We start from the raw sequence: 21,194 nt of genomic DNA on the forward strand, positions 1-21,194 counted from the left end.
AGAATATGAGAGTAGGAAGTCTTATACGTTAACAGTCTTCACCTGGAACACTTTTGTGAGTAACCCAAATACATGACTTTGAATACCTTTGCCTCCTGTGAGTCTCGTATAACAGTGTCGACTGCCTCGGATGCTCCATAGCGTCGAAGAGACCCACTAAGGTCTTCCTGTCATAGCTGTCGGGTGCATTTCTGTAATTAATGAGGTTATACAAAAACATGGGTTCCATTCAAGCGATTGTTCAGCAATGATCCTCACAAAGGTCAGCCTGTTGGTTTCACTTGGGCTTGTCACACTTTTAAGATTTTTGTGGTACTGATAGCTGTGTGATGTCTCTGTATCTCGCACACTTACTTAAATCTCTTTTTTAATTTATCTTGATGAAATATTCCCCATTCCAGTCTGTTGGCACTACTTATAAACCTTTGCATTTATCAGAGTGACATGCATCCTGACAAACTCACTCTAAGATTTGTTGTGATGTCTTTCTTAGGAACGTCTCTCTCAATCACAAATATAATATAAAATTTAAATATACGTGTCATCGTGGTTGCAATTTTCATCTTGCAGTACAGTAGCTCATCAGGTAATGTCTATTTGTTGAGAGGTTTATATGTAGTGGTATTGGTCCTAACCACGCGATACTCAAAGCTGAACATAAGATAACTGAGAAATAAGATATTCAGCATTTGATATGGAGCGAGGGCCAACAGTGGTGAACGCGGGAATATGCATTCAGTCAGATGGCATGGCTTAGCCTTGTAGACGTAGTCATTCCGTATAACTAGTCTCTACTCACATTAAATATATTATTCTATCCTTAACCTAAATGTGTTCTTTACTAACTTCAAACGTTTTATCGCGGATTGTTACGAATCGAATCAGAATAGATGATATAACTTCCACGTAAGATCTTATAGATTAGGTTGTCATATCATGATAAGTCTACAATTTTAGGATAAGGTCTATCATTATAGTAGTTCCAATAACGAAGTAGACCATAACTCTACATATCGTTTAGTTACGTTCGTCTTTATTCGGAGCCATGTGGAACGATTACCTATCAATGACACATAGCGAAAGCTAGTGAATAAACACAACTTTCATGGCTTTAAGTTTATGAGGGACTAATCAGCTGAGTTTTGCGAGTACGAACCATCTGTTTGGTGGGAGATGTTGTTTTCGATTTCGAGCGACTGGAGACCCCTTGTAATTAAATGTGGAAATTCTCTTATTCCTCGGAATTCAACTTGTGAACATGGTTTAAGTAAATATATTTCCAGATTATCTCATTTAATTTTTACTTCGCTCGACACTTCTTACGGGACACATCAATGATTTGCTTATATGTATGGCGTCACTCAAAAATCCTAGCAAATTTCTTCTCAGTTTTGATTTAGTAAGTTATAGAACTGACAACCGGGATATGTAGTGCCTAGTAGTAAAACATACTCATATTATTCACCTTAGTGTTGGTGAGACATTGATGAGTCAGACAGCGCGTGACATTGAGTTGATGTCATGCTATCAAATCAGAATTGGATCAACATGCCACTAAAAATTTCTCTAAGTCTTACCCGTCGTTTAATTCTATGAATAACGCGAATTGTCCAATCCTTTGGTCCATGGAAAGAACATAACAGGAATTATACTCTTTTTTTTACCAATCCTGCTCTATAACTGATCGGATACAGACCGAATGAAACAAACAGTTAATGAAATCTCTAACAAAACGATGTTATGTCATTTTAGAGTGTTTAAATGTCACTATGAGGTCCTGAACTTCCTATATATGCTAACAGCTTATGATACTTAAGATTCAGATCCTAAAACGTGTTTGTCGTTTATGCCTGACAAGGATTGAAAACTGAAAGAGAATGAAATGCGCTGACTATCCTCTCATTGTGTTCTAGCGCGGTTTGTGATATGTAAGGTTTTAGCGGGTTAGGCCATATGCTTCTCATTCCCATTCCGAGATTGTCTTAGTCTGAGTCTTGTGTTGTTTCTGATTGTTGTAGATTGATACTGTCTTTAAATATACGTGCTTTGTGTGCGCTTCCTGGATCGTCGATCCACCTTTTCTTTTTTCTCTTTACTAGTCTTCCTCACGCTACTGTATGCTACCCTAGTATACAAAGTATATTCTGGCTAGACGCGAACCTCCACAAGGTTGAAATATGATACCGGCTTTGATTCTCAATTGTTTATTACCTTTATCGTCCGGTTTCGTAACCAGACACTTTCCGTGGTCAACCATCAAGAATCCGGAGTTCACATATGAAACAAGATACTTTTGGACCAGGGTACTTATTCACACAAGCAGTATAAAATTCTCAATAATTTAGGTTGATCACTTTTCTTTCGTAAATGATGACAAGTTCTTTATCAAGTATCTAATTAACAACGAATCGTTCACTCCGGGTGGCCCGATATTTTTTTACACAGGAAATGAAGGTGCCATAGAAATATTTGCAGAGAACTCAGTAATTGCTTGAGCACTATAACTTTGATGACTCTAACTTCTATAATTTTTACAATTTAGGGGTTTATCTGGAAGCTTTCTCAAGAACTTAATGCTTCTGTTGTTTTTGCCGAACACCGGTATTACGGAACCTCTCTCCCATTCGGGAATAATTCTTTCAAAGTGAGTTTTAATAGTTTGTCATTTGTTATCTCGCATAGTACTCTTTGTTCATGGCCATTTTCCTAGAGAACCCTCTTACTTATGGTTGCATTTAGTTAAGTGTTTTTAAAATTTGATCATTGTGCAAAAAGTTGTTTTTCAGTGGTATCTTGACAGTTTTTCAGAATACTTACCATGATATCTTAACGGTAAAGTAGTTTTATGGGCTTAAGAACTTACAGCTGCAGACTCTTCAGCTACTTTTAAAATATTGTATATTTACCCACTGCGCCTTAGACTTTCCTAATTAACAACGTCTGGATGCTGACTTAGGCTGACAAAAACTAGTAAACAGTCTTCTTGATCTACTCTCAAGTTTTTGCTTTCTGCGCCTTCATGGGGTATTTAAACATTAAAATTCTGTATGGATTTGTGACATAAATGGTTCCTATCTAGCTAAACAATTTTTACTAGAAACCAAGCTGTTTATAACATTTCATTCCTTCAGTTTACTTCTTGATTTTACTTATGCCTTGCTGTACACCCTTAATATATCGAGAGTTAACTAATTTTTCAATACTTTGCTTGGAATTTGTTGATATCAGAACCATGTTTTTTTTTAAATTCCAAAGGACCGTCAGCACTTTGGTTACCTAACTGCAGAACAAGCGTTGGCTGATTATGTACTTCTAATTAATCAACTAAAAGCTAATTATTCATGCTTTGCTTCATCACCTGTAATCGCTTTCGGAGGATCCTATGGCGGTATGCTCTCTGCTTGGATCAGACAAAAGTACCCTAATCAAATTGCCGGGTAGTTAAAGGTGTATTTTGATAGATTGTTTTTCACTTATTATAAAGAGTTGTTTGCAGTCCAATACATTCATTTTTGCTCTCAGTGCTTAAATTCATTGAGAAATATGACTCATTGGTGATACTTGTTGTGATTAAGAAGTAAGTTTATAACTAAGATTTGACCATTGAAGTGATAGGTGCAGTTATGATAAGCTGTTGCTGCAAAACAATAATATGATACCTAGTAATTGTTGATTGCATAACTGATTTTATTGATCTATTACATTCACTGAACAATAAGAGCAGTTGATTTATTGATAGTACAATTACAGTCATATTCTTTGGATGAATAAAACTTTACGTTCTATCCAAAGTACACGAAAAATCTGTATGTTCAGAAATCACAAATCGTTGTGAAACAATATTCAACTGCTATTAAATGCTCAATAAATTTTAGACGTTGCTGAGAAAATAGTGTAAGGTGTTTTCATGGCGACATTCCCAATAAGTTTACTGTGTAGTTTCTTCCTGTCTTTGTTCATAGCATGTTTATGTTTCTTTTGTAGGTCAAAGCATTAATAACTATGTTATCACCTCTCCCCCATTTTCTTCACGCAGATTGACTTGTAGTAATATTGATACAATCTGCCGAGTTTCAAATAACAACCTAATTAGTCTTCCTAACTCCGTTTGTCGTGATGAGATCAAACGGATGACTCTAGTGTGACAGTTGGTATTTATTATCTTAGGATTTGTTAAACCTTCATTGCTGTATGTGTACAAATATCGTAAGCTTGTATTGTTTTGAAATTCACATTTTCTACTTGAACTGTTGCAAGTTTTTCGTCATGGTCTTTTTTTAGTGCTAGGTAATCCACACAGCTAGTACACAACTAACTTTTGGAAATAGTTAGTTCGAGATTTTTGTATGGAGGCAAAGAGACAGCCAAACATAGGTTACGCTTCGTTTTAAGTACGGATAGTCAGTCGGCCAATGAATTCATCAAAATACATTAATTGAAATTGCTAGATTCTGTTACGCATACTAATGGATCATAGATCCCAGAATGTTATGTTAACTGGAGTAAGTGTAAATTAGAAAAGTTGAAAGTGGACATGATGGTATAACTGTTGGGTTGTTTTCATGGACAGGGACCACCAGATATAGGAAATCATCATTTCAAAGCCTCGTGTAATGAATCTCAAAATCTATCCTTGTGCTGCGAATCCGTCTACACTTTTCGACCTTTTCTCAAATCATTAGCATGTCATTCTGTAAATTTTTACTCTGTTTAATGATATTTTTAAGAGTTCATCTTGTTGGTTTTCTGCTTTCATTATGTTGGTATGAGTACTTGAGACTGACTCCTGTTTATCTAACAATCATAACCAAAGTATCTTTATTGTAAGCTACATTTACAATGATCCGTTTATTTTTTGTTACTCTACTTACAGTGCTATAGCTTCTTCTGCACCAGTATGGCTGTTTCCCGGATTATCTGACTGCAATGGTTTCAGTATGACAGCAACAAATAGCTTTTTGAAATATGGTGGCGAGAACTGTGTGAAGAATATACAACTTTCCTGGAGTAATATTGTAGACATAGGTCAAAGTAGTAAGTTATGAACGAATACTAATGATATTCAATGTTGTTGCAAATTAATAAAATGATTTTATTATTAGTTGATTTATACATCCCCCATAATTCATGTTACTACTATATGATACAGCGTTCTACCTTATTACATATTATTCAAGAATAACCAGACAAAAACATGGCATTGGTTTACGAAGTCACTAATTGTTGACTTCAGTCGTGCAAGTTTGCCGACCGGGGTGTGTTGGGTTAAGTGTGGTCATTAGTTGAATATTTTGAGTAGTACGACTTCAGTTCTTTGTCAGTGGCATATTTATTTTTTTCAAGTCCTGAAGACAGTATTTCAATATCATCATAAATTTCGTTCTGAACGTTTTTTTTTTTCATTGTGTGACAGCTTGGCCCGGTAAACATTTGTGGCACTTTTTGATATGCTTGCATCTTCGACTCAGTCAGTCATAATCCACGTAGATCACGACACAAGTTGCATTACTAGTTCAGGACAACGAAGTTGGTCTATACCCTAAAACCTGGCGAATTGTCAGGATTTGGTCTATATTTTCACTACCAGTTCTGGACTGACTTCTTTTTCTCGGGTTTGCCGTTTATGAGCTTCACCAGATGTCGAACAACTGTGGAGGTCATTATTTTAGACACTACATTTGTTAGACTGATTCCTTTGTGGTTGTCATAAGATTTCTATACTTTTGTAGAGTAGGACGAGCAGAGATCGAGGCTAGTCAAATGGTCATATGTCCAGTTTCCAGACTTCAGCTAATACCTTGATCAACTTAACTGTTAAAACTGGATTATTATTATACTCAAAGACCTCTAGAGTTGGCTTACACGGTCCCGTTGCTCATCGATCCAAATTAATTGTTTCCTTTTCAGTTTCGATAAGAGCTAGTGGGCTTGTTTCAATCTTCCCTTCAGGTTGTTTAAAAAGCGTTAATTCATTTTTTGGTAGTTCTGGAAAATTCATGGCTATAGCTGTCTATATTTCCCTAATTATCTAGGTGAACTGACATTTATTAAATCGTTATTAAGCCTTCTAAAATTCTGACTTATATTAACCTTTTCGTCCATTTAATATTTATCTTTATTTATATGATCTTTGTTTACTGGACATTTTTCAGTTACTATGATTAAATATACATTTAATGTATATGTAATATATATAGTGATTGAAACACGTTTATTGATCCCTTATCCTAAAACTACATTACTGTTACATACACCCGGTTGATACGTTATATTTTAAATGGAAATCGTTCGTTTCCGTTTTTTGCTACACAATTTTCAGGTCATGTTATGCGAAAACACTGTTTGAAGTGTTTTCATCACATTAGCTGCTATTACAGAAGTAGTCTCTGAAAATGTTATCTGGCAAATACTACTTTATACTTTCGTGATATTAAAGTATGTTTGTGTGTGATAACAAACGAATCTCTAACCTCATCGATTGTTGAAAACAACAGGTTTCCTAGGGATCATGCGCTGCGAATAAAACTGAAAGTGAAATTTTGGTACAGATTTATTCTTTAATCACTGCATAACCCATACTACAAAACAATTGAGACTCATTAATTTTTCGGGATAGTTGCCATTAGGACTTTGTTTCTACTCATTATGTTCGTACCGTTCACGTAGGTTACTAAGTAGAGCAAACAAAACAGTTTCTTCATAATTATTCATCAAGATATTTGTGTGTGTACTGGTACACTGTCCCCCGACCGTTGTTGCTACCTTGACGTGGTGGTCGGGCTTGCCTATCGTGATGAAGCAACCGAGCTATACTGGCTGGAACAACCGTTCCTCGAGGTCCTACCATGTCAGACAGGTCGGTTGGTGAACGGTAAAACTAAAAGCAGCAACTCAAGGTCTGAGGGCGAAGTCGTACTGCTGACTGTAGAGAGGTGTGACAGCAGTAAGGTGTTTCCCTCGGACAACCAGCATGACAGCGATGTTGCCTTCCCACAAGGAGGGGTGAGGTTAGAAAAGGTCGACCCTAAAAATGTCACACCTCACCTTACCTCACGGATTTCCGTCTCCGGCGGTAAGGCCCTTTGAAGAACGGAGCTAACACGTCAAAAACCTTCCACAAAAGGCCGTGCGCGACCGGCCTCAAGCAGTTGTCCCTTGGGCTCTACGGTCACGCTCCCAGGTCGTTAAGACCAACACTAATCCAATTTCCTTTTCAGGTTCCTCAAGAAATACCCTTCCACGGTATGGGCAGCCGAGAAGTGACATCAGCCCTCATACCCGTAACAGCACACGAGACCAAGGTGGTCACATTCAAATCCTTCCTACACCTCCTAATACCTCTCTTATCTCCCCGACTAACCCTCCCCACGTCTCTTTATCACCTCGCACCGCTAGGGCAAACGATTCGAGTACGTGGAACGCCATTCCTGGTCTCCTGAAACCACGCTCTAAACTACACGTAGGAGCTTTTAACGTACGAACACTTTGCCAAATAGGACAGCAGGCTTCCTTAGCTAAAACTTTAGAATCTCGCGCCATCGATGTGTGCTGCGTCTCCGAAACGCGCATACAGGATCCAAGTAGCGTCATTCATTTGACCTCACCATGCCAAAATAAAGAACCGACTCGATTTACGCTTCGTGTATCTGGAAGCCCTGATTCTGCTTCCCGTGGTCTCGCCGGCGTAGGTATAGCATTGAGTCCTAGGGCAGAACTAGCTCTCTTAGGGTGGATCCCAGTAGACAGTTGTTTGTGCGCTGTCCGACTGAACGGAACAGTAAGGATACGAAAAGATAGGGACACTCGTCGTTGCCTCTTCGTCGTCTCTGCCTATTCTCCCACTGACTGCAGCTCAGATGATGTAAAAGATGAGTTCTACAGAAAGCTTTCGGACCTTCTCCGAAAAGCTAAGCGCTCGGATGTAGTAATAGTGGCCGGTGACTTTAATGCTCAAGTAGGTAAACTAAGCGATAGGGAAAGACACCTAGGTGGATCTTATGGTGTCGTGGCTCAGAGAACAGATAATGGCGACCGTCTGTTGCAGCTATGCTCAGATAACCGCCTGTTCCTTACAAATACTAACTTTCGGCATAAGGAAAAACATCTTTTAACATGGCGACCCCTAATTCGTCCCAACGTTGGACCCAAATAGATCACATCGCTATCAGCCACCGATGGAGGGGCTCGATAGAAGACTGTCGCTCATTCTGGAGCACATGCCTAGATTCAGATCATGCTCTAGTGCGAGCTCGTATTTGCTTGCGTCTTACTGGACGTAGGAAAGACGCTGCAAGGAAACCTCTTAGGGGCCTACTTAATGATAGTTAAGCTAAAAGTATATTCCAGGAACAACTAGGAAAACAGTTAGGCAGCCATGTATGTGATGCCCACCCCGATGCAGCATGGAATGATATCCGAAAAGCTGTGGAAACAGCAGTGATATTTGCTAGTAAGGTAAACCAGAAGGTTAGGGAGCAACACTGGGTCTCAGCAGCATCTATCGCACTGATAGATGCTCGGAAACTCATTCCACCTGGCTCTGAACATAATGAAGAGCGGAGTCAGCTTAAGCGCAAGCTGACAAGAAGTCTACGCAATGATCGTGAACAGTGGTGGGTAGCGAAAGCAAGAGAGATGGAAAAGGCAGCGGCAATAGGTAATAGCAGACAATTGTTCAGACTCGTTAAGGAAACCGGAACTAGGAACCCGACCGTTAGCGAAACACTCTCAGAGAAAGATGGACGTATTATTCATTCTCAATCCAGGAGATTGGATCGATGGGCAGAACACTTTAGGGATCAGTTCAACTGGCCTTCAGCCACACTTCGGTTTCCCACGATCTCTAGTCAACCTGAATGGCAAGTTAATGTAGGTCCTCCGTCCCTTTACGAAGTTGAAACAGCCATAGGAAATCTGAAACGAGGGAGAGCAGCAGGCCCTGACAGGTTTACTCCTGAGATTTTTAAGGATGGTGGTCCAGTATTAGCCATGAGATTAACCGAGGTCTTAGGTAGGATTTGGGAACTGGACGTAATCCCATCTGACTGGTCTCAATCACTGATTGTGCCAGTCTATAAGAAAGGACAAAAGTGCTCTTGTGACAATCACAGAGGAATCAGTTTGACTAATATAGTATCTAAAATATTAGCTTCAATAATACTTCGACGCCTTACTAAAGCTCGTGAGGAGCAGACTAGAGAAAACCAGGCCGGTTTTCGACCTGGACGTGGTTGTATAGATCAGATATTCACACTGCGTCAGGTTCTAGAACACAGACACACATTCAGACGCCCCACAATTGTAGTATTTCTCGACCTTAAGGCGGTATTCGACTCTGTTAATCGTGAGGTTCTATGGCAGTGTTTGTCACTGAAAAGAGTACCAAAGAAGTACATTAACCTTATAAAGGCTCTCTACTCGAACACAACTGGTCGAGTAAGAGCTTATGGCGAACTGTCATCAGAATTGATTACCTCAAGTGGTGTTCGTCAGGGCTGTCCACTCTCCCCATTCTTGTTCAACTTTGTGGTCGACGTACTTTTAGAGATAACACTCTCCTCATCTAAATTTCCAGGGGTTGAACTTCTACCGGGAGGTTCACTTGTTGACTTAGAATATGCTGATGACATAGTTTTATTTGGTGAAGACCCTGACAAAATGCAGAGTCTTCTGACCACTCTAAGCAACAATGCAAGCATGTTCGGGATGCGATTCTCTCCCTCGAAATGCAAAATGTTGCTTCAGGATTGGGTTACATCGACACCCGAACTAGTGATAAGGAGTGAAGTAGTTGAGTGTGTCGACCGCTTCACTTATCTTGGAAGTCTCATCAGCCCTTGTGGTCTGGTGTGTGTTGAAATCTCAGCACGGATACAGAAGGCTCGACTAGGTTTTACCAACTTGCATCATTTATGGCGTAGACGAGATATCCGTCTATCAACCAAAGGACGTGTTTACTGCGCAGCAGTTCATTCCGTCCTACTTTATGGCAGTGAAACATGGCCGGTAAGAGTAGAGGATATCCGTAGGTTACTAGTATTCGATCATAGGTGTCTTCGAAATATTGCTCGTATATCTTGGGACCATCGAGTAAGTAATGCAGTTGTTAGGAAACGGGTACTAGGTAAGGATGGCAAATCAATTGATGAAGTAGTGAAACCTCATCAGTTGAGATGGCTGGGACACGTGTTACGTATGCCCAACCACCGACTGCCCCGACGTGCTATGTTCAGTGGTATAGGAGTAGGTTGGAAGAATGCTAGGGGCGGCCAAACCAAAACATGGCACAAGTCCATGAAGTCACTGACAAGTGGACTGAGTCGTGTTGGTAGGTGTAGACTACCTGGTTGGGGACCACGAGATGATAGCAACCGATGGTTAGAGATCCTGAATGACATGGCTCAAAATCGTTTGCAATGGCGCAGGTGCATCCACTCTCTGTGTTCTCCCAAATTCTAATCTTCTGAATTCTTCATGTCCCTTTTTTCCTCTTTCCAAATTTATTTCACTGGATTATACTCTTTAAATAACATCTCCAAACCCTAATCTTCCCGATTACTGCTTATACTACCTCTACCACTACGGGATTTGAATCGACAACTGTATCTCTGTGCTAATGTGGTGTGGCAACTCGAACTGATGTACGTACGTACGAAGTTCTACGTTGTTACTGACTGACTGACTGACTGACTGGTACACTGTCCAGAGCATCCAAACCGAAGTAGGTGCTTTCGTTAGGGTGCTACTTCTCAACCATTTGGTTTTAATGTCCAGTCTACAAGCCAGTTAAGTACTATCAAGAAATATTTTTTCATGATAGCCAGTGACCAAAATAAGTCCATGCGCCACTCGTCGCTTCAGGATTCTGGAGCCCATGTACACTATTCGTTTGGAGTCGGGATTATCCAAATCCTTTTGGTGGACCCTCCGAATCCACCGACTTGGTTTCAAAGACGGACGTTTGTTCTTTGTCACTTTTTCGTATAAACAGATTCGCCACGTGAAGCTAATGAGTAAAAATTCCCCGAAAGAGGCTATTAACATGGCCATTTGATTACGTGTTGAGAGTCAAATAGAGGACTATCCATTTTCGACCGTTTCATATTATTCGGTGTACTATTCCCTGGTTAGAGTCCTTGAAATGTTTCAACTCGGTGGATTGAGATGTTATGACATATCGCTTAGAATGGAAACTAGTGGTTATCCCGTTGTACTTTCCTGTTCCACACAATAATACTGATATAATCCTCCTTAAGTCTTTCTGTGTTGTATCTTTAACTGAACTGTATTTTCTACTAAATACTTTGTTTATTTTCACTGATTGTTACCATTGTCTCCTATTTTTCCACAATTTCATTGATTCATTTACTTCGCACATTCTTTTGTGGCTCTTATTGTACCAGGATTTATCTGAATAAATAAAATATCCTTCACCCATCTACCATCCAAAGGACAAGTTTGCTGAGCAGCAACTCGCTCTGTTCTGTTCAATGTGTAAAACGACCATTAAGAACAGAGGATATTAGTGGGTTACTCGTATTCAATCATATGTGTCTTCAGAGCATTGTTCATGTATTTCTGCACCATTGAGTGAGAAGTGATAGGGTCAGACACGGGATACCAGGTGTTTATTTTATTTTATTTGAACACATATATTGGTACAGGAGTGCGCCAAACATATATGCGCCACACAATTTCAGTTCATTAATTGCGTGTGGGCTGCGTTACTGCCCGGGTGCCCAGACCGAAGCAGGTGGTTCTCTTAGGGGGCCACTCCCCGAGCCTTTGACCTAAAGGTCTAACCCACAAGGCAGTGGAGCATCGTAAGGAGATGCAGTCCCATGGTAGCCGGTGACCAACGATTGGTTCATACGCCATTTGTTCCCGCAGGATACTGGTGCCCATGTGCACCATTGGTTTGGAATCCGGTTAAAGCGCCGGACATTCGCTTTTCGTCCTCTCATTTTCGTAAACAACACCCCCGCCACGAGAAGGCAGTGAGTAGGACTTCCCTGGCAGAGGCTGTATAGGCGTGGCCGTGTGAGAGTATTTCGAGAGGGAGGGCGAACCCACCCCGCTCTCGGCCATACAGGGCGTTTGGGGGCGAATTCAAGTCTTTTGGTGAGGTAGTGAATCTTCATTGATTGAGGAAGTTGGAACATTTATCACTTATGCCTAACCATTCCCTGCCTCGACATGGGATGGTTTTTGGTGTTGAAGTAGACGGGAAGGTCACAGGGGTGGCCGCATCAAGACATGGTATTAGTCCATGAATTTATTAACTGTTAGTCCGAGCTATGTGGACAGGTTCAGACTACCTGGTTGGGGTTCACGCGGCATTCACGATCAGTTATTGTAGACGTTGGGTGACCTGACTCAGAATCGTTCACAATAGCCCAAATGCATCCAGTTTTTATCTCATCTTAGATTCTGAGTCTTGAAATCACTCTGTACTTTTATTCTCTTTCTATACCCAATTCTTTCTATTACTACTGGTGTTACTACTTTTACTACTATGAGATTTGTCTTGATAATTTTATCTCGTTGCACAAATATGGTGTGAAAACTTCAACCGATACACATATTTGCTAGGTTCTCCATTGCACATGACTGGTTGTATTTCAATAGTAAATGAACTTAAGTTTCTAGACTTTATTGATGCCCTCTCTTTTTAGCTTAAGACTGAGTAACGCGCTACTGTTGGTAAATGGGTTCGTTTAAAGCGTCATCTGGCTAGTTGAAAAGACAATATTATTGCGAGTATTCTTAGGGTAACTAGTGTAGTGAACAAGAACACGGGTGGGGACAATCGGATGTATTTAGCACAAAAATTACAGACTATCTCAATAAAATCTGAATACCATATATTAAATCATCAATTTGCAAAATATCAATTCATCATATCAAACTGGACTGTTTCCGTTGCAAACACCAATCCATTGTCTCCCATTCCGTTGTTCACGCGTTTTCTTACAAATTCCATTATGTTCTCGCTCTTCCTTTCTTGATCTTCTGCTGCCAGACATTCCGTTTTAACTCGCGTCATATACTACTTATATCAATATAAGTAGTACGCACCACACTAGTACCAACGAAATTAGAAGAAAAAGTAAGTAATCAGTTTTTAAATTAAATCAGTGAGTGTTTTCTACATATGTGCTTCCTTCTTGTAACACAATACTTATGTTCGCTTATGCGTTATCATTCCACTTCTAGTTTGCCATATGTATTTGGAGTATAAAAAAACTCTGGTTAATATTTCATGCTAAACTATATTAGATACATTTTAGGCTAAGATGGATAGTGGCTAGCAATGAAAACCAGGATGCACACTTCGTGCTGTTCGGGACTAGCCAGCTGGATATATCTACATCCCAGAGTTGATGTTCATTCCGTGACTCAAACCCAGTACCTCTTGCTTCAATCACCGTTGCGTTATCCACTTAGCTACTGATTACAGATAGCCACTGATTTTATGGACTCGTCTCAACTCTTTGATATTCTGTTGATTAAATAAACTCATTTTGTATCTTCATTTGAATAATAGTTTTATTAAAAATACATGTTTCTATAGCAATCTCTTTTTCTCTGTTCACAATTATTTTGTTTTTATTAGTTGATGGGAAAGAATTATTAACCCACATGTTTAACATCTGTACGCCTTTAACTGATGTTCAGAATATCATAGACTACTTCTCCGATTTTTTGGGAACGATATCTATGGTCAATTATCCTTACCCAGCCAACTTTCTGCTTGCTTTACCTGAATGGCCAGTCAAGGTTTGTGGTATATTTATTGTGTGTCATACATGTCTATCGACACTCAAACTATACGGGATTTATCCTGGTTATACTGTTGGTTGAACTCTATTATTTCCATATCGATTATTTGTGTTATCTCCTCTTTCATATTTGTTCACGATATTTTCATTTTGTTTCATATCGTATGTTTCTTAGCGTCTTTGTGTAATGTACCAAACTTTTTGTGTTATAAATCATAAAATATACTACGATAGTTAATTTGGGGCTAAGGTGAATTAAATTTTCGTAATAAAGTCAGTACAAGATATAATCAAAATACACTTATAGCATCTCTCTGTGACTTTCTTCAGAGTTGAATAGTGATTTGATCAACAAAATCGGTTGTAATTAAAATTTTATGTTATGCACTTTGTTATAACCTAATTTAAGCCATAAAAGATGCATGTAAGTTTAACCCGCTATTGTATGTCACTCGGAAATAAAATTTAAAAGACTACATAGGATCTATTTCCTCGTAAAAATCTAACCCGTTACTGTTAATTATCGTGCGAAAAAATTTTAATAGTTCAAAAGACAATATCTCATGGTTTTAAAGTTTTAGCCCTGATGGCACATTGTATTTTGGAGCAGTTTATATTACATGGTCAATTGTGCATAAATTGACCTCAAGTAAAGTACTATCTTGTTTTAGGATTATTAACGGATAAGATGTATTCTTCACAATAATTTTATTATTCAAATAACAAATTTTAAAAAACCGAGTATACTTATTGCGTAGTTAAACATGATTCACTATATCTGTTTGAGTTTTCAGTCATACTGTTTATTTCTAAAGCACTAATTACTTATAAAACGTTTTTAATTGACTAGAATTTCAGTAATAATGTTGTTTCTTCGTATTCTCCTCTGATAGATACCGACAAACTAGAACTTGCGAATCCATAAAGAATAGGCCTACTAATATAACGTTGAAGTTTATTACTTGATTTTTTTCATTATCAGAACCTTTCTAAGGGGTCTGTAGTCAAATACTAAAAACTTACGCGTATCTTCTACTCTTAATGACCACGTTTCCCACTGGTAACAGATTTTTCACTTGGGTTTTCCTCATTAATCCAGTATTTGTGTACCAATTTATCTGCATACGACCCTCAACAACCAGTGGTAACCAGAATATCTTTATTAGCCAAGGCTATACTATCACTGACAAATTATACTGGGAATCAAACGTGTTTAGACATTTCAACGAGTTCGCCAAGTCTGGACACTACTGGATGGGATTTACAAGTTAGTCCCATTGATATTTACTTTGTTTTAATGCAGGATACTTCATTTTCGCGTGTGAGAGTGTTTATTTATTTATTTATTTTAACACATAGATATTGTTACAATCAGGCACCAAATACATATGCGCCACACAAATCTCATTCGATATGTGTGAGGGCTGCGATACTGCCCGGGTGCCCAAACCGAAGCAGGTGGTTTTCTTAGGGGGCCACTCCCCGAGCCTTCGACATGAAGGTCTGATCCACAAGGCAGTGGAGCATCGTAAGGAGATGCAGTCCCATGGAAGCCGGTGACCAACAATCGGTTCATACGCCATTTGTTCCCGCAGGATACTGGAGCCCATGTGCACCATTGGTTTGGAATCCGGTTAAAGCGCCGGACATTCGGTTATCATCCTCTCATTTTCGTAAACAACACCCCCGCCACGAGAAGGCAATGAGTAGGACTTCCCTGGCAGAGGCTATACACGCGTGGCCGTGTGAGAGCATTTCGAGAGGGAGAGCGAACTCTCCCCACTCTCGGCCGTACCAGGGCATTTGGGGGCGAGTGTTACATCTTATCTAATTACTTTTTAATGATTACTCATATGTTAACTTTCCAATTAGTAATAGCTCAGTGATAATCGAAAAACTCACATAAGGAGTACATTTATCTTTTTTATGAAATGTTTCTTCAGTGTTAATCAGTATCCAAGCCTTATTTGACATTAAAATATAGAGAGATTGACTACAGTAAACATTTCGTTCATTTTTAAAAATCTCATGATTACTAGAATGTTGATTACCAATAGAAGCGTTAAGAATAGAGAATTGGTTGGTCAATATTATTTTGGTTAGAATCTATTAAAGTCAAATCACTTTTAATTGGATACTGAGTTCACACTCCTGTTAACCCATAATTTATCTATTCCATATTTTAATTTATTTGAAATGAACTAATAAAACAATTTCAACTTTATTACCGTATCAAGAATTTGTAAAACTCGATAACTTATCAGATTAAAATCAAATATTGAATATTATTAAATAAGTATATAATCACGAGAATAATTATATCTTACAATAAATATTGATAGTCGTTACCTTTGAATTCTATCTGAAATCATAGTTCATTGAATATGGTTATCTATAGATTAGGACTCATCTAAAAAACGTGATTACTCTGCCTACATTGAACTTTGATTTATTATTTCATTTAGGAAAAAAAGTATATTTGAATGCACGATTAATGCAATAGTTATACTATTTCGACCGATTACAATAACAAAAGGTGAATATAAAGCGATAAGATTTACTGTAATAAGTTAGTCAAGATAGTCATGGCATGAGAATTATTCAGTCTATATTGTTTAAATCCTCCTTGTCAAAAGTACTTGGATTTCATAGTACGTATATCAACAGTTAGTTATACCTATAATTTTCTAATCTAATCAATCAACTCCACTATATACAGAATAAATTGTAAGAAAGATACAACTTAGCTTTTTCCCATATTAATAGTTAAATAAGTTACTTTTGTATAACAATGAATCTAATTAACATCGAAAAAATCAAAAGAAAGCTTACAGTAAGGGCTACATAACATTGTCATAAAACATTTGTCTATCCAAAGATTCTACAAATTACATTACGCAATTCAGTTAAGTTCAATTATTCGACTTCCACATTTCTAATTTTCTTTTCGTCTTTGTCAGGATATAGTAAAAAGCATTGTGTTCTCCACTTCTCTCAAAGTTTATGATTTAATACTAAAAATATAAGTAATGTTTAAAAAGTACGTAGGAGGTTTTAATACTAGTCTTTCACTTGAAGTGAAAGCACAAAGCAATGTTAGATGGGTATGCAGTGTTTGGATATTAAAAATGTTAGATACCACAATGGAAAGATTGACTTGATTGTCCTCAAACATTCTACTTATGTTGTTTTGATGACCACCGTATAAACCTTCATCAACTCAATTGGTTGAAACATGTGTCATATATAATTACGCACAGCCTACCTGGATGTCCAATACTGGAACAAAAGTTTTAAGTGTTCATATGGCACAGGATCTGACTTAGTGATATAGTCTCATCTATACCTCAATTGAATTCACTTTTAACTATATTTTTCATGCTTCCGTTTTAGTGAATAATATTATTTTCTCTCCCCTTCTGACCTTGTTAACCCCCTCTCTGGATTTAATAGTGTGAAGTGGGTTGTTACTCATCTGTGTTATTTTCAACGTTATTTATAGCTGACGGTCAATCTTCTGTGAATGCTATTCTTGTCGAAATAATATTTTTTTAAATCTAAGATTATAATGGGCATTGTTATCTTATCTTGTAGACTTGCATGGAGATGACAACACCTATGTGTGCATCAGGGCCGGTAAACATCATGCCTCCATTAAATTGGGATCTTAAGTCTTTCTCAATCTCTTGTCAAAATCGATTTGGTGTAAGTCCACGCGTTGAATGGCCAAAAGTTGAATTTTGGAGTAAATCAGTACATACTATTACCAACATAATTTTCAGGTAAAAAACAAAACGTCTTTGTTATTTTTTCTAAAGAGTAACTTTTTTTATATAGAACCAGAAATAATCTTTTAGTAACAATTTTACATGTAAAACCTGTCTGTAAGTGAACATTTGGTATAACATTTGAATTATCTGGAGTCATGACGCTTACATGGGAACGAAATAAAGGAACTTTCACAACAGCAAGGATTAGATCAGCAATTTAATTATAATAAACAAAGCATCTGAATTTAAACTACCAGGTTAAAAGTTTGGAACGTATTCCAGGTATTTCCATTTCAGCAAGAGACTAACTTCACTAGCCCTCGTCAAAATATATAAGCTAAAGTCGAGTCCATAAACCTGTGCTTCGTGATTGCTTCACATCAACACTCACCAACAAACGTGTTTCTTATAATGTTGATGTCTTTATCCAGTCTTACCGGGCATACATTTAGTAATCTCAGTATTTAATCTAGAAATTTACCTAGACCAATGGACCTGTTATTAAAATTTGTACATCAAGTCATATTGAAGTAAGATTTAAATTTGTTGCTATCACGTTACTTGGTTCAGACTCAGTTGACTAATAATATTGGAATTAAACGGTCAGTCAGCAATTCAGTGTTGTTAGCTTAAAAATATGTTAAAAATATATAGATCTTTCTATGTATACGTATGCAGGTATGTACGATTTCTTTAATTCAACACATGAGACAATGTTTTTATGTTGTTCACATGTAATTTAATATCTTTTGTCAGTAGTTGTCTTTTAGTCATCTAACCGTTCCAACCTGTCAAAGTTTTTGTTTACCTTAAAAAGACATTTCCAACATAGTAAGTTATTATTTATTGTCAACAATCATTTGAAAATGTGTTTGGTAATTGCATTATCTAGGTTGCGGTTCGTATGTCTATTTTTTCAATACATGATAGTAATAACTGGCTATTTCGCACGCAAATATATGACAGTGTCACTTAAACATTACTCCATGTTTAGATTATTGAAGATGAATTGCCTAAATTCCTGTGTCAATTCTCTGTGTACTCCTTAAAACTTTATTTCTGCATTGTAAGACTATCTCACTAGTCTAGACACTTGATTCAAAACTTCTTCCTTTATTGTCTTAAGCCTAATGTACGTATATCAGTTTGATGAGCCTCATCATCATAGCTTTTCATTAATAAGTTTTACGCCTCATAACGTACATTTTCTACGTTCAGTTTGAGGTTGAATGTACTATTTTCTTAATGTTAAAAACTATGTCAATATTTTTGTATTCCGCTTCAATTAAGTAGTCTATTTGTTTACGATAGAATATTTAAATTCTTTAATAAATTAATGGATATGTTTCTTCTTATTTTATTTCTAGCAATGGTGAAATTGATCCATGGTCAGCATTATCAATTACAAATAATAGTTATGTCCCATTTGCTACAGTCATTAATATCTCTGATGCTGCTCATCATTTAGATTTGAGAACTCCTAACCCGGCTGATCCTCAAAGTGTGATTAAAGCAAGAGAAATTGAAAAACAGAAAATAATCCAATGGATAAAAGAATGGAAACTTAAATACAAATTATTGAAATTTTTCAATAGCATCAGATCATTCATCTCTTTACTAGATTACCTTGGCTAATGTTTAAAGAAATACTTTGTATTTTTTGTTGTTGCAATTTTCATGATAATAATCCTAATTTAAACTGACATTATAATTTATAATCAAATTTTTTACATCTTGAAAAGTAGTTTTTCATGATTGACATAATTTACTCATACAGTGTTTATGGACGTATTGGGACAAGTTAAAAATTCGTTCATTTAAATAGTGCAAAAGGATCCGTAAAGCGTAGTTAGAAATGATTGTTGGTTATAAAACGTAAAGTAAACAATGCTCTAGTAGGTCTTTTTCTGCTCTGCAATTGGTGAGCACGAAGGTTTCAAGCCAAATGTGGTCAACAGCGTTATGTACTGCTACCGTTATCCTTAAAACGTTGAGATCATGTAAAGAATGTTTATATCTGATAGAGGAATCATACGTACATAGCTTATTTTACAACTTCATATTATTGTGTTGAGTAAATTTATCTTATATCTATGGGTTTATTATTTTCAAATTACGTACAATACATTGGTTGTCTTAACGGATAATGGTGTTGCAAGTTGGAAATTTAGTGTAACGTACGCTTTATTAAGTTTTGTATGTGATTATAAGCAAACCAGAATAATGAAACCAACAATGAATTAAATCTTAATGCATCGGTATCTAATGATACTGTTTTCAAGATATTTCTGGCATATACTGGTAGTCAGGTGTAAATAACTTGCAGAATTTTCTCTAAAGAACTAATCAATAATAAATATACATAATGAAATAGGGTGTTGTGCACTTTGTTAGTAAATGTAATCGAGTGATTCAGTAATTACTTATCGACTTTCTGTCTTGTTTTAGTGGGTGGACCAAATGTTTGCCAATTCCACTTGAAGGCTATGTAAAAGATTGGATCAAACCGTATTGTGATTTCTTGATCTGAGATAAGTAACTGTCTAAGGTTTACATAATAATCACTCCAGACCATATTCAAGCTATACAATACGCACTTGTTCATTTAGCAGCTAGTGTTCAAAGGTATAGCGTGTGCTTTACACCTACATCCAAAGTACTTTTACAAGATTAGTAGGAGGTTGTGTTTGCACTCATTCTTGCTAGTGAGCAGTTAGGAGTAGTCGAGTTCATTTATTTGGATAGGTATTTAAGTCCTGGTGATGGTGTTGTTGAAGAGGTGAATTTACAACGAAAACCAGAGCTACCTATGCCAATCTCGTTCATCCTTGACGCCTTTATGATGTTACCCTGGCTGTAAAAGGTCAGATTTACAATGCATCGGTTAGAGCAGTCTTGCTCTAACCTTGTGAAACCTGACCTCCGAGTTCAGAGTGGTGAGCGACTCTCTGTGTTTGATTATCGTTGTCTTTGAAGGATCGCTGACAGTGGCAACACCAGGTTATTATGCAGAAGTTTGGCAGTGTATGTTCGAGCACTGACATTAATTCGATTCGTGTCGACATTTTGAAATATCGGCTTCGGTGGTTGGTTATGTACTACGAATGTCGTCTCAACCAGTTCCACGTCGTATCTTATCAACGCCGGGAATAGTTGGGGAAAGCGGTGAGGTGGTCAGCGCATGTCGTGGTATAAAAGGAAGTTATACATGATTGGCTTCTGTTTGGAGTCATGGAGATGGTGCGACATAGTACATGAGACATTATCAGATATTGGTCAGAATATATAATTATTGAAAGCTTTTTTCAACTAAATAAAGTGAACCCTTCGATGGGAATTGTTCACGTCTACATACTTTGATCATAGGTTCAAGATAAATAGGATTATCATGAATTATTTTTCCAAACTTTCATAAACTATAATACCCGATTAGTTTGCATATTGATTAATTAATTGTTTTCACATAATAGTGAGGGTATTAGTGAATTTCCCAGTATTCATGATTTGGCACTTCACTAATTTTTGAATCGTTTAAATATTTATCCGTTCAAGATGAGTCAACTTTCATGTGTTAATACTATCAATAAATAGTTATGATGGCACTTGAAAATACGAACATATTTCATGATTCGAAAAGGTGATG

At 37.3% G+C, this 21,194-nt stretch overlaps 1 protein-coding gene across 1 annotated transcript; it reads left to right on the forward strand.

Annotated features, from left to right (window-relative positions):
* The first annotated feature begins 1,616 nt into the window (after window positions 1-1,616).
* Window positions 1,617-19,890, forward strand: MS3_00005578 (uncharacterized protein). The gene is made up of 10 exons (XM_051213670.1): window positions 1,617-1,928; window positions 2,100-2,303; window positions 2,346-2,483; window positions 2,543-2,644; window positions 3,256-3,437; window positions 4,874-5,034; window positions 13,616-13,779; window positions 14,881-15,048; window positions 17,376-17,563; window positions 18,919-19,890. The coding sequence occupies exons 2-10, from the start codon at window positions 2,178-2,180 to the stop codon at window positions 19,184-19,186; spliced, it is 1,497 nt and encodes a 498-aa protein (XP_051069667.1). The 5' UTR covers window positions 1,617-1,928; window positions 2,100-2,177; the 3' UTR covers window positions 19,187-19,890.
* The last annotated feature ends 1,304 nt before the right edge of the window (window positions 19,891-21,194 follow it).

Source organism: Schistosoma haematobium, chromosome 3, assembly GCF_000699445.3.
Source record: "Schistosoma haematobium chromosome 3, whole genome shotgun sequence".
Classification (NCBI taxonomy): Eukaryota; Metazoa; Platyhelminthes; class Trematoda; order Strigeidida; family Schistosomatidae; genus Schistosoma; species Schistosoma haematobium.

What these genes read in the sequence shown, in the direction of transcription:
- MS3_00005578 (XM_051213670.1), top strand. Translation starts at nt 2,178, where the DNA reads ATGATACCGGCTTTGATTCTCAATTGTTTATTACCTTTATCGTCCGGT. An exon ending in TCGGGAATAATTCTTTCAAA is followed by an intron (nt 2,645 to 3,255) that starts GTGAGTTTTAAT and finishes TAAATTCCAAAG; the next exon opens with GACCGTCAGCACTTTGGTTA. An exon ending in TACCTGAATGGCCAGTCAAG is followed by an intron (nt 13,780 to 14,880) that starts GTTTGTGGTATA and finishes TCATTAATCCAG; the next exon opens with TATTTGTGTACCAATTTATC.